A 15,165-nucleotide genomic window follows, 5' to 3' on the forward strand; every position below is an offset into this window, starting at 1 on the left:
ATGTTGTTGTTGTTGTTGTTGTTGTTGTTGTTGTTGAGTCTGCTGCTGATCTTTTGCCACATTGCCACACAGTGCAACCGGCAGTTACGTGATTACTTGCATCGCGTGGTCACTGTGTGCGAAATCCTAAAAAGGAGGACCAACACTCAGGACAAAGTTTCAGGGCCTCAGAAAAACAAATAGCACCGGGGCTCCCAACTGAAAAATACAAGGATGGAATTTAAGAATGCAACTTAAATCCTCATAATATAATGCATAAGATTGTTTTCTACCTGAACCAGTGCTGCTGGACTCCAGAAATGGCCACAAATACAACTATATGGTTGAAGTTTCCAGTGATGCTATCATATCATATCCCAGTATAAACTGAACTGATAATACAAGTGATTTTTTATTTATTTATTATTTACTTTTGCCTCTTACCGCCACCTGCAAATGAGTCAAATAGTGTGAAATCATTATGTGGCGACAAGTACATGCATGAGAGCAAACAGAACAGTAAATTGCAGTCACAAATCCCACATGGGTTCTTTTTATATTTTTAAAAAAGCATCCATGCAAGACAATTTAATTATGAATCAAGTCATTACATGTGAATTTTATTTGAGAAATAATGTACAGGTTACATCATGTTATGTTATGTGAAAATGGGCTATACTACACGATGTGCGTGATGCGAGTTACATGCTTGGGTGCAAAAAAAGTTTGATTTGTGATGAAAAGAAACCATCACATAGTGGTTAGCACACTTACATGGAGTTTACATATTCTACCTGTGTAAGCATGGGGTTTTCTATGTGTTCTCTAGTTGTCTCCCACAGTCCAAAAACATACAGATTTGGGGATGAGGCAAATTGGCCGTAGGTGTGAGAGTGGTTGTAGTTGTTTGTCTCTCTATATGTGGCCCTCATGTGGAGGATAAAGTGGCAGAAGATGAGTGAGCGAGAAGTCATCACTGCTCGTTACAAATAAACATTTGCAGAATGAATCTAAAGAGTGTTAAAAGCACTGAAAACAGCAGCCACTTCTTCACAGAAAAGCAGGGATCAAGCTTTTTAACCTCTGAAGCTTGTGTATTCAACACATGCAATTTAGAGTGTGCATATCTCATTTTAAGTAATGATAATGTAACTCACCTGTCCAAATGTAGGTGCTGTGAAAACGTGAAAGGAAAGCCACAAACTCCAAGCAGGGAATATACAACCACCTTTATTTGGTTCAACAAAAAAATAACTGCCGATATTCAAAGAAAAAAAAGATATATAAATATAACAGCTTTACATAAATCATGTGGTAAAAATCCAAACATGGTAAGTAAATCAGGTGAGTGTCAATGTAAATGTTGAAGATGTAAGCGAATGAAAGAACTCCTTTGAACTCCTCAAAGATACACGAGTAATGTATGAGGAGTAATGCATGGTGAGACTACCAGAAAGCACTTTTCACAGACAATCAGAAGGATGTACAGACGTACAGAAAGAGAGACGCACAGATAAATGCTGGGAGGGAGCTGTGGATTAAAAAGGTATCAGTGGTGTGAAGTTTGTATGTTTAAGAGCGGTAAAGCAGGATTCTTTCAGCGCAGTCCTGGCCAACCAAGCTGGCATATTTCTGTACCTCCGTCTCGTCGCTGGAGCCCTTGCGTTTGCGGGAGTAGACAGCGTAGGGCATGACGACTCGCTTGTACAGCGTCAGCGCTCTGCCGACGTCCTTCAGCCCTCGGGCATCTCCTGGACACAGTCAGGCACACACATGAGAACATAATAAAGACCAGAATAGACACGTCAAGCACAATAAACACTGTCCTTATTTTCCCTCACTCATTTGGGTTAATCTCTGAGTGACTTGGCAGTGGTACGCCATTATTCCGAGAAGCTGCTGGAGAAGCAGAAAGCCCCCCCCCCCCCCCCAAAAAAAACAAAAACTGTACCAATTCCAAGACGCCCTAAACCTGGAGTCACGGTGGTGCAAGAACAGTTTACTGGTCTTACTTTATGGGGTCTTGCTCCCTGTTGGCTTTCAAAAATCAGCATCTCATTTAGATCTTGTTAAACACTGCCAACTCTCATCAGACCACTGAAAACACTGCTAACCTCAAAAGTGTGCATGTTTAGAAACCAAACAATGGTCCTCTTAATAGTGAGATGGAAAAAAGGCTAAAAATGAAAAATGATGACCCTAAAACAACCCTCCCGGTTGGTGCCGAGGATACCCAACAGATCATCTTGGCGATAAATGTCAGATAACCAAAGATTCTGTTTTGCTCCTGAGTGAAACCACAGTGAGCTGTGGTTTTACATTTCTTCATAGACAGAAAAAACTTTTTAAACAGAGACACATTTCACACATCTCACAAAAAAACACTTACTGCAATTATGTGTTATGTTTCATAATAGGTTTGTAAAGTATAAAATAATTCCATTGATTTTGAAGAAAATTATACAGCAATATAAACTGTTATTCAGCTATTGCACAGCCCTAAGCCAACTTAACAAACATACGCCACAAAAATACTTGAAAATGCATTCAAAAGCTGGTGTCTGGTCTGTCATTTAGCCTTTGCAAAATGTTTAAAACATGTGTCATCTAAAATACACATTACCTACTAACAAACACACAGTATTTCATCCATTTAGACTGTTCTACATGAGGCAATCCAGGAGTAGATGAAGGGAAGCAGATGAAAATACATTTCAGGCCAGACTGTGGCAAACTTCACCCCGCCAAACTCGCCATTTACTGAACAGGAACGGGCATGAATTTATACAATTATTCATTTGATCGTAAAAAAACATTGACCGGTTAATGTGACTGTGCATGATTGTATTTAAAATATTCAAAAGACTGCATTGATAACTACCTCATTTGTGGTCAAGCTGTTCCTTCAAGGTGGCAGCAGCAGCAGCAGCAATCATTTAGTTAATGGACTGCATGTATGCGAGGAGAAATTGTGGAATTTTACGAGGTTCCCGGAATGCATCTTGTAGCAGCTACTCTACTGTAAGCGGAACATAATGAGGATCCCCCCCCCCCCCGAAGAAGTGATGACATTTTGCCAGGGTCTATGAATGCATCTCTTTTACTGCTCCTCTTAGCACAAAATGATGTGAGCCCTGCATTACTTTCACAAGCTTGTATGTTGCTGTTTATTTTTCTTAGTTTACTTGGAGTGAAGAATTTACATCTGATAAAGTTATGTCTGATGATGGATAATAATGTTGAATATTCACATAGCTTTTTTGATAGTAATGCCATTCCTTATAGAGTGAGTGAAGTCATTATTAATAAAACAGAGTTTCTCAAAAGTGAGCGTCTACGAAATCTTACCAATGAAAAGGCACATTTTTCTACTATTTCCTAAAATACCCGGGTGGTGCAAAATCCCTGGTGATCACAGAAGAAGAAAAAAACATGGATGAGAAAAGCTGTAAAATGGTGTTTTCTCTTCCACCAGATGTTATCACATGTACCTCCTCGAGCAAGCTCAAGGAAAGAGAGCGAGCTGAGACAAACATAAAGCCCTGAGGCTCCATAGACCTCAAAACCCTCATCTACATCAAGACATTTTTTCTATTTCAACCAAGATTTTCAAAATACACTGTGAATTCATGTTTTATGTATTGCACTCCCCGCAGTAATGCCCTAACCACCATGTCTCCACCTACTCTCTGCTGAGTCACACAATTGAAGAATGCTCGACGCAAACATTTAAATGAAGAAAACCAGCAGAATGTTAAGTCTCAGCCTGTGGAGAAATGGCTTTTAAAACACATACACATGTTTTGTTCCTCCCACCACCACAAGACTTGACCATAGTTTTGGTCCACGAAGAATGAATGTGTCTGGAAGGGATGAAAGTGGAAATATTTAAATGCTAAATGCTTCTTAAAATAACTCGAGCTTCCGTCAGTATTGTCTTTCTAAGCACTATTTGCTTCCTCATGTTTTTTATCAGTGTGTCAGCCCACTATAACAGTATTTCAAATCTGTCCACTCCAGTAAGTGACACTGCACTAAAGCATCACAGCCTGTTGTACAGAGCAAAGTAAATAGCAGCATGTAGGTTTAAGATGGTCTATTAATCTTATCACGAAAACCAAGCAGAGCCTTTCTCTGGCTCTCTCTCCTTCTCTTACTCCAGTCAATCCAAACATCCGTTCGTCACATAAACAACTTTCCTTTTCTTCTCCATTCACTCTGTTCTCCATCCATGCTCCCTCCTCAGTTTTGAGCAGCTCCAGACCCCGTTTCCGTCAGGCCCACCGGACATTCAGTGACACACCTCTCTGAGGTCACAGCTCCTCTGGGTCGAGGGTTCAAGGATCAGGGGGAAGAGGAGCGCTGAGGGTCGGCCATGAAGTGCTAGGGTCAGGGCCGAGGCCAGGAGCCTTGACACTTCGCCACGCTCCTCCCGCTCTTCTCATCCAGCTCAAACTTTCTAAACACTTGCCCAACACCGGATGTTGGTCAATGGCAGGCCATCGGGTTACGACCACTGAATTTGATCCAGTGTTACGACTCCAAAGCAGGGCTTAGTTTTGAAAAGGAAAAGGCCAAAATGGCAGTGTACCGAGTCACAAGACTACTCTTTGACAGGAAGACCTAGGTTCAAGCCCTGGTGTTAGCACACATCCGACCAGCTGACCCTAAGTCTCTGTAGCTGACCATAAATGTTGACCTCCACCGTAAATAAAGCAAAAACGCAATTCATCAACATTATAAAAGGGAATTACCATTTTTATTGTTATCAAAATCAAGGGAAACTTCTGACAATGAGACATAGTATAAAAGTGTATATTGTAAAATATAGTATAACCTATTTTCATCTATTTGACATAACCTTTAAATTTAAGACATGAAATAAATGAGAGAAAAGGAGAATGTGAGTATATTATAAGACAGAATATTATAGTTTTAGGCAGTTAAGTGTAGTGTGTTTGCTATATCAGGGTATATGCAGGAAGTTAATTTCAATACATTGTTAAGGATTTTTCATGACTTTCTCAAAAGACCTTAGCTGTAATCAGCAACACATATTTAAGTTGCACGTTTTAGTTTGCAATTAACTATAACATATTTCCCCTTACATCACACTGTATGGACAACATTTAATACCTCATGAAATCATGAAGACTTTTTAACTACATTTTTAAGGGCCTTCATTTTCCCAAAATTGATTTATCAACTTTTAATACCTTTTAAGACCCCACAGACACCCTGTATATGTAATCTTGTACATCTTAGTTGGTGCCTGCTGGATGCACTTAGGATCCAGAGTGTGACGACTCGTGTCACACATCTTTGCAAGTGTTTATCCTACTGAGCGGACAATGCTCTCCTGCCTCTGTCAAGTACACACACTCTGATTATAAGTGTATGAGAGAGGTTACATGTGTGTGTTGTGTAGAATATGTGTGTACGTGTGAGAGAGTACGTCCTGTATGTATATTGCGGGAGGCCACAACAAGAGCCCTGGGGCCCTCAATGTGTCAGCAACATGCATGTAATCAATGTGAGCCTGCTTTGGACAGAACTGTGTAAACTTTAGATTAGCGGTCTTTACACACCTCATTAGGACAGCTCTGTAACCCGGTCACCATTTTAACGTACGTCCAGCAACCCCAAGGACATCTCTTTCACTCCCGGGTAGTGCAGAGAGACCTTACAAACAGGCCTAATTTTTGTTTAAAAAATGTTCTAGTTTATTTATTGTTGTATATAAGGCTATAACCTCTAACAAGCTTTTCAACAAACTGTATCTCATGTAAACAAATTAACTGTCATTGATTTATCACACCAAATTCTGACCTTATTTAAGGTTTAGTGATAAAAACTTCAGGAGTTGTACTTGACAACCAACCTAAATAATCCCACGGATGAAACAATCTATTGAATATATGGTGTTACAAGTAACATACATTTTACTTGAGTGTGAAATTGCTTGATTTACTTCCTTGAAAGATATAAAAGATATTCCCACACCCTTACAAGTAGTCAAAACTGACCCAGGACATAAAAAAAGAGACTGTAACTATCATCACTTAGGCCTTTGCCAATTCAGACTGTTGCCACATGCCCTTTACAGTGTGCCATGTTGCTAACCTGATGTTGACACAGGCACAGGCCGACCTGGTGACTGACTGAGCACTGGGCATATTTCTGGAGAAGATATCCACACCACTGCTTCTCTGGCAGAGAACAACCTTAGCCGCAGCTCAACCTCACAAGATTGGCAACAGACCTAGGAGCCAGCCATCAGAAGAGCTAGCGCAGAAATATAAGGGCACTGCGATCCTCTGGACAGCTCAGCCTGAAATAATGTCTGGCTCCATCCAAGATCAACATTCCATGCAGGAATGGAGGCTCCATGAGAGCCGCAAACACGCCAGACTGCCCGACCACCACTTTGTAATTTGTGCCTAATCAGGGATTAAGGTATGATTGACAAGAGCAAGTCGGACCCACCACTGGTTGAACTGTTAATAGCAATGCTGTAAATGATCAGTCCGTTAATGGTCTTTTTTAAGGCCGTTATTTCTCCTGGGTGTGGTGCTTTCACCGCCACAAGAGCCAACACCAAAGAACTAGCAGGAACTAAGCAAAAGTTGTAGATTGTTTTTCTAACCCTAACCCTAACCCAAGTGGTACATTCAGTGTCCACACATTGAAGCTATTCACACAATCTGTGCTGCTTTTCAACTTCCTCTGTGGTGCCAATACAAAGCATGTTCTCATACGCCTCATTCCTCACTCACCTCTTTGTGAATGCTTCTCTTATTTTATTGTACGTCTCTCTCTTCGAGTGGCAGATACAGACACCAGCCTCCTTCCATTTCTATAAAACTCAATTTTATTATACATCCCACTCTCCATCTATTCTCTTATTACTCCCTCTCTTACAGTCCCTGTGTACTTGATAATCAAATATCTGTCCTCTCACATCTTCTATTACTGTCCATCAGTGGCTCTTTTCTGTTTGGTGATGTAGATTAATGGGGAAGAGTAAACTGGAGTTTTCTGGCCCCTGTGTACTCACTCAATCCATAAGGTTTTAAGCACTTAGCTTGTGAATGAATATACTGTACACACGTTTAAACTACGGCTGTCAAACAATTATATTTTTCTCAATTGTAATTACTTGAAAAAGTTCATAATTTAATGTATACTACACTATACTAAAACACTAATAGATGGAAATGAACTTGACTCGATTTGATTGATTATTTCAAATCAAAATATCTGAAATAAGTACAAGATAACACAATTTCAACTCGAGTTTTTTACGCTTTTAGGTCAGCCCTTAGTTAAGTGTGTTTAATGCATTAACACTCAGTCTAAGTTAACCCCAAACACAACGTACCAACAATCTCCTACAACAATTCATATAATACTGTAAACCTTGTTTTAGAAGTTGAGCAGTGTCATAACCTTAAAAGTACAATGAGGTGTGATGTTTATTTTTTTTTTGCAGCGCTATAAAAAGCAAACATGTTCAGTCTGGCTTATGTGTGAGCTGACTGTATCCAACTGCATATTCATCTAAATCAACCTGGGGCATAAAAACACAGAACCAGCACAGGAGGATGAACAGAAAGAGATTAGAAAATATGAAGAGAGAGTGAGTCTTTTTGGCCATGAATCAATACAAAAAAATGATTCTAAATTATCCTGTCAAAACTTTCAACCTCACTTACACTCTCCCTGGCCCCAGGCTCCAACACCGACAACCCAGGCTATGGGGTGCCTGCCAGTCTACCTTCTACATGCGGTTTATTACCACTGATATCACTATTCCTCTAATGAACCTTCCATATCGACAACTCTAGCCCTGCTCTTACCACAATAAAAGGAACATGGGGAGAGAGGACTGTGTGATGATGGGAGCTGCCGGCCATGTTGACCCATGTTCAAGTCACTGAGCGCAGCAAACCAACGATTGCCAATGAACAACCACAGTGAAATTATATCAAATGTTAACACAAGGCTCATGTATAAAGACCTAATGGGCTCAAGACCAAGTTCACACAGTATGCAACCAATAGACCATACATAAAAATTGGATATAGTCTTCCAGTCCTCCTGAGGATACTTATACAGAAGCAAAATATACGGAGGGCGATTCCACTAGATCCAAAAAAGACATCCGTTTAAAGGGAATTTTATGGGAAAATGTGCCTATATCTCACTAGATTTGCAGTGTCAGTGGACACCAGTGTGATTGACAGCTGGTATTTTCCTTTAGGAGCCTGGTTGTATGGGACGTCTTTAGCAATTTTCACTTGCTAAATCTCAACATGGTGTTGGCTAAATCACAATACCCAACCCCCATTGCATTGGAAAATGCTGTTTCCTTAGTTTCTTCAGCACAGTGAAGTGATGTGTAGGTGTACCTGCATCGGGATCCTGGTTGAAACGAGCATAGCGGGAGTTCTCCAAATGCAGTAGGCATTGCTCTATTGCTACCCAAACGTAGGTCTCGGGGCAAAGGAGGTCTGAAGGCCGGTACTGCCCCTGAGAAATGAAAACAGGACAGAGACGAGGGGTTACACAAATTATTTGCCAACAATAATCCACCAATAATACAAACATTTGCTTATTTGAGATGTCTAGCAATTTTTTTGTTACATTTTAATTAATGCAATAATTAAACACAGCAAACATATTGATGCCATAAATGTTTTCTGAAATAATCATTGAGGGTTAAAGATTTGACAAGCTGTGAAATGACCTATGGACTGACTGTTTACGTGTGTTGCTTCAGCTATACTTAAACGAGTGTTAAATCATCGTCAGCGTGCAACAGGAAGTTAAACACGCAAACCTATTGTAATGCATTTGTGAAAGTCTGCATTTGACCTCACATTTAGGTTGGAAAATAAACCAAGTTGAATAAAAACAGCTGCGGGGCAAGAAAAAAAAAAAGAACGAGAGAGGTAGAACCAACAGAAAGAGGTCCATTATCAGGGACCTGTGTTCTATCACATGACTCCAAACAAATACAAACTGCCGAGATAGCTCTGTAAACAACCAGACGCCTGCAACAGCCCTGCTGCACTATCTCAACACACACAATAATATTTATAGTTCATGTGACATCAAACTTTAGGGCACAGAATCCAGCATTTTCACAAGCTTAGTTTCTCAGTCAGTAGGTGGTGGTAGATTGAAATGAACAAAAAATGATTGTCATAAGGAAGTTGATGTGAGCAAGACAAAGGAAGACATTATTAGATGTTGTTGCTACACAGGCACTCTGACCATAGCCCATCTGTCAGTGGGCCTATATGGAGGTTATGTTGCTTGTTTTTACATGCAGGTTAGGATACCATGGAAACTGAAAAAACAAAAGAATTCAAAACATACACAGAGCCAGAATTATCTCGAGCCACCTTTTTTTTCACCCATAAAATGTATTTAAGAGATACAGGTAAAAGGTTAATGTATAACAGAAGTTATACACAGCTACCCAAAAGTAAAGAAAAACAATTCACATTGAAGCTAAAACATACTTTAAGTGCTTCTGCTAACAGATGGACAGGGAATGGTATGCTGTGAATCTGTAGCTGCAATGAACACACACATTGATTGGATGCTCTCCGTGTCCCAACAACCTACAACTGTCTACAACTGTCACCACAGTCAGCCTGACACTCTCACACTCTACCTCACCTCTATGCACTCCTTCAACACTGGAACGGGACACACCTCTATGTGCAGAACACACACACCTGCTCTGCAGTAAACACTGCATGACACACATATTTGCTGCGATAGGCCGCTCCTCCCTGACATTGCACCTAAACTAAAGGATGGAATCAGAGCGGCAAAGCAGAAAACAGCAACAAGCCTTTAAAAAAAAAGGAAACCAGCAAGGACACACCTTTGGTTATTAAAACCATGAGGAAAAGTTTGTGTGTCATATCAGTATGCATTTCTTAAAGAAATGAAATCGATTCCAGAAAGTCTCAGACCTACATTTAGTGTCTAAAGATTATATATCCAGTCGTTTGCTGTGAAGTTTCAGAAGACTGAGAAGCCTATTTAACCAAAATGAGACCCTGAGCCTTCTTATGGCACAGGCACATTTCTATTCTCCCTCTGAAAAGAAAAAAAAAAGGACACAAAGTGAGATGAAGAGTATGAAGAGGACACAGCGATTAGTGGTCTGGACAGAGAAAAGGAGAAAAGAAAAAGACAGGATAAAAAAAGAAAAGTTTAATTTTCCACAACCTATCTGTCAGCTTCTGTTTTTTTATTGGACTTGTTGCACAGCAGTGACTTTCTTTATCTTCCCACTTAATTTTTTCCCTTCCCAACTTTTAAACTGGCTTAAAGGGCCAGTAATTCACAGCTGCCCCTTCTTCCCTGGCTCCTGTTCAGCCCTGTGTTTTCTGTTATGGCTTCAGCTCCCTCACAACATCTATCTCTTTGACTAACGGTTGCTTTAACCACTCAGCAATCCTGTTTTCGTTTACTGAAACAGAGTAGACTGAATGCAACTAACCCAGTGGCTGAAAGTCTATTTTGGTTTAAAATGCATAAATTCTGCTCCAAATATGCCTGCTGTCCAGTACTCCAGCATTTTAGAGTCCCAAAATGTCTGAAAATGCTGCCAACTGCGGTGCTTTAGTCTCGATAGACAGAAATAGACCTTTGAAAACAAAATGTGTTAAAACTTACTTTAAGGGTTCAGTTTTGCCTTGTTCTCACAACAGAAATCAAGGCTCTTTGCACAATTATTGTTTCACATTAGTAGTATTTTCTGACTGCAGGGGGGAGAATCTGCTTCATGTTTGCATTAGAACCTGTATGCCCAACGTTACTATAGAAGCTGATTACTCCCGATACAGAGCTGAAATGCTCACAGACGCAGATTAAATGCTTACATTGCGGAGTTGTACCAAGAAGTGTAAAAAGACCACAGGAAGTGATAGCAGGCAGATGTATTAAGGGCCAAAAAGCTGCATGATAATGTTTACTGTGTGAGTATATGCATGTATTTTTAATGTGTGCACTTGAGGAATACCTCGCAACTAAATAGGTAACCAGAATGAAGCTTCCTAGACCAAAGTTTGGTCCTCCTCTCATCAGTCGCTCCATTCCTCCCTTTCTAAATGCCCAGAGCCTCCCACACAAACCAATCCATCACTCTCCTTCCCTCCTTTACTTGCTTTCAAGTTCAGACGGATATAGTTGATGTTGACGAGTGACAGCCTTGGAAAGAGCTTGTTTAGAGAGACAGCGAGGGAGATGGACGGTGAACAAATGAATGGAGAAAGAAGGAAATGTACAAACTTCAGCACATGAATTTGGCTGCCATCAGAGGTGTGAGAAATGAGATGGAGATAGCGGCAGACGGGGAGGGAGGAGAGAAAATTAGGTGCAGACGAGAAAAGGGATGGCATTTAAAATAAATAGGACACAGTCTGAGCAGAGCTGATGGAAGTGATAGAAGTAGTCTGAGGGCCAGGTCAGTACGGAGAGATGATGCTGGAAGTGGTGAAAGAAGAGGGTGAGCTAGGAAAGACATAGCTGGGATGGGAATGTGAGATGGAAAAAAGCATGAGGCGCATACAATAGTGGCCGCATATCGAGGGAGAAGCTTAATAAAATGCCAACTGTTAAACTAAAGCTAACACAAACCTAGTTTTGCTGTGCTCTTGCTGGTGAATGTGCAGAGGTCACTGTTTATAGGAACGGAATCTTCTACAGCGGAGATTTCCCAATAAACCCAACTTTAACAGCACAGAGAGGAAAATGACTCAACCTCATTTAAAAAACAAGCCACCCCAGTGTAAACAATTACACAACCTCTATCATTAGAAAATAAATAAACACATATCTCCACAGGGTTTGACATGCACTTACACAACACAATGAAGATCTATTATCACTCAGAGTCCTTTTGTGACAGACCATTATTCACTAGTTTCAGGCCACACATTTTACTCTCATAAACACAGCAGAGGCCCCGCTGTCAGAGTGAACTTTATTGTCAACTTATCTACTTCAACACATAACTGTCACCTTCTTCCTCTCTTTAACCGAGCAACCTTTCCTTCAATTCTGCCTCGTTTTCTCACACACATCCCTCACCTATAATTTATGTGAAAAGCAATTAATCTGATAAATAAACTGAGTGTTCCGCTACAGCCAAGGAATCCTTATGAAAAACTAGACCTCTTTTGCCTCTGGCTTCTTTTCTTCCTTGCTGCCTGATTAGACAGTAGTCATGGAGGTACTTTAGGTTTTGATCTGTGTAGAGTCGAGACAATTTTTTATTATAAACCATAACATTAAAGTGCCACCAAATAGATGACAGGTTAAAATTCAGACTCAGCTTGAGATAAATGAATGCATGATATTCCATTCATTTTTATACTTTCTCCTTTGGCCTTTCTTCTGCTTTATATTTGATAACATTTTTTGGTTGCTCCCTCTCTTCTCAGCAGTGATCCAAATATTGAATAGATTTGTTATACATAAGGAGTACACCCCCCATGGCTGGGGTCAATTTAGAATGTCCACTTAACCCAATCAATGAGGAATGGGGATTGGGTACCTTGCTCAGAGGTATCCAAGCTCTTCATCTATCAAAATTCAAACTGGCAACCCTCGTCCTTTCCACGAGGCCACAGGGTGTCCATTTCCAATATATTATAGAACACATTGATATCATATGAAGGAGACCTGAGGTACTATCACAGTTGCCATTACAAGAAGACTTTTGGATGAACTTAGTCGTTGGTTTGCAGTCACAATGCAGTGTCAGTTCCAGGCTGGTTCTCTTTCAGGATTGGTGGAGAGCAGACCAAGAGAAAGGAGGCGGACTTGTTGCAGTACGAACTGCCTCCATCTGCATTACTTTACACCAACATCTGCTGCTGATTTCCTGCTCATATCTCCAGTTGAGTTTTCACCCACCCTTCCCCTAAACTGATGTGTCCCTATATGTGTGTGCACAAGCCAGGCACTGTGCAGAAAATCTAAATGCATTGTGCATCTCTCTCACTAAAACTCATAGAAAGACCATTTATTTATACAATAAACTGCTCAACTAAGCATCTACTACATCTAGTGCGAGACAGAGTGGCTCCAAGACAGATGAGGTCAATAATGAACTTTTGGCAGAATGCAAAATAACATGCAATACAAATAGAAACTTGCTTTATAATAGTGTAGGTCAAGCCTAAACACAATACTAAATAGGCTATAATGTCAAAAAATGCATATGGTGATCATGCACTCTCAGAGAAAAACAGACATTTGACCCAAACAGACAAATGCAGTCACCATGTCACATTTGTGGCCTCTTTGCACCCTTTGCACCCTTTGCAGTGTGTTATTCAGCTTGCCGTCATCCAGGACAAGCTGGGATTCAGAGGGTGTACAAAGAAGCCTAGTTTGACCCAGAGGCGGGCAGGCCTAAACGAGACTGGCCCAGGCCAGCACTCTGACCCTGGGTCAGAGTCGACCAATCTTAGCAGAAAACCAATAAACACAGGCCTTGATCCCTACATCCGTACTCTCCCTTAAACATACATCTCTCACAATACATCCCCACTATAGTCTGAAGACTGTTGAAACACATTCTACCCAGACATAGGGGCACGGCTGTGGGGCCAGTGGGCCGCTGACGGACACATGTAAACAGCACGGTTCTCACAAACAAATGCAGCTAGACAAATAACATTAAACACCAAGAAGGTTGGACAGAGCGACAGCGCCGATGAAAGACGTGTCCAAACAAGCATTATGTCAGAATAGTGGCCCACACAGATGCACTCTCGCCACAGTCTATGGCATTGTGTACATATGCATGCGTGTGTGTGTGTGTGTATCCTGAACTTGTCTGGTGTCTGCATTTGGGGAGATTTACGCTAACTGCTGCTGTTTAAACACTCGGGGCCAGCCAAGGGTTTTTCACCATACTCAACGCATTACCACAGAACGCCCTTCAAATAAAGCTTCCAGGCTGGTAAGTCTCCCCCTTGGGCCTCTATACAATCCCCACAATCCCCTCCACCCATTCCACTCTATCCCAGCACTCCCTTGCCTTGCTATGCGTCACGGCTCCACGGATGACAGGTTAATGAGGAGAAAATATTTTTACAGGATTGCATTTCGACTGAGCTCTGAGAAGCAATGGCAGCACTTTTATGGGCATCAGCGCACAGACTGGGTACTTTTATCTCTTTATCTCCTCTGGCTTTATGGGCAGGCGAGCTGTTACGCCTGTCTGACACAGACCACGGCTTACTGACTTGCAGTGGGAGCCATTGCCCCTAATCTGTGTCTTAAAACCCCAGCCCAAACTTCTGACTGTAAGACCAAACTCGAGGCCATTCACCCACACTCTGAATCAACGTCTAATTGCATATAAGAAACTAGCTCATTTGGCCAAGCAGTAAGGTTTGAATGCATTCCCTTGTCAAGAAGAAGCCAAGCATTTCAGACAAAGTGGTGTGGCTGCAGCAGATTTGAAAATAAATAGTGGGGAAGGTAATGGCAAGGCAAACACCTCAGAGTGGCAGCTAAAGGGCTCTGGATCAGCTCAGCATGACACCATCTCTAAACTTGCATTTTCACCCGCGTGACCTTCATACCTCCCCCTTGCTTTCACCCTCCTGCCACCCGCCTTCACCAAGCTCCATCCTTCCACCAGCAGAGAGGCTGCATCTTATGACCTGACCTTTTGAACTATGTTCCCTCAGATCCTAACCCTGTCAGCACTCGTGGTAGGGGGTGCCAAGCAGTGGCTGCCCCCTAACCGTGCTGTGGCCTGTAAATGATTTGTTAAAAACACAACTGTGGCAAGACATAAGGAAAACAAAAAAAAGAGATGATGAAGCATAAAAGAGAAGAAAAATTATCAAAAACTTTAAACAAATGTTTCTGCCGAGAGGCCCACTGTTGGTGGTCTCCTGTCGAGCTAAATCAAACAACCCTGTTTCTGTCAGAAAGGCACCATTTTGAGACGGGGGAGGGGAGAGACCTGGCAGGCAACAAAATGGGTATGCTTTGGCTTATAAATTTCACAGAGAGGGTGAAAATGGACTTGTTTTTATTTTGATGGGCACTGCTGCTAATGGGCATATTACTGGAAGGCAACAATACTGGCATACATGCTCAATGCAAAAAAAAGAAAGAAATGTTGGTTCATCT

The 15,165-nt window shown here is 41.3% G+C and overlaps 1 protein-coding gene across 1 annotated transcript in view; it reads right to left on the bottom strand.

Annotated features, from left to right (window-relative positions):
- Positions 1-1,199: 1,199 nt before the first annotated feature.
- ate1 (arginyltransferase 1) overlaps positions 1,200-15,165 on the bottom strand; it is a 46,939-nt gene continuing 32,973 nt past the window's right edge. The window contains exons 11-12 of the mRNA XM_083898194.1: positions 8,391-8,511; positions 1,200-1,730 (exon numbers count right to left, since the gene is read on the bottom strand). Coding sequence (XP_083754320.1) covers positions 1,552-1,730; positions 8,391-8,511 — 300 coding nt within the window. The 3' untranslated portion in view covers positions 1,200-1,551. The remainder of the gene's footprint in view (positions 1,731-8,390; positions 8,512-15,165) is intronic.

The sequence above is a fragment of the Microchirus variegatus genome, assembly GCF_963457635.1.
Source record: "Microchirus variegatus genome assembly, chromosome: 11".
NCBI lineage: Eukaryota > Metazoa > Chordata > Actinopteri > Pleuronectiformes > Soleidae > Microchirus > Microchirus variegatus.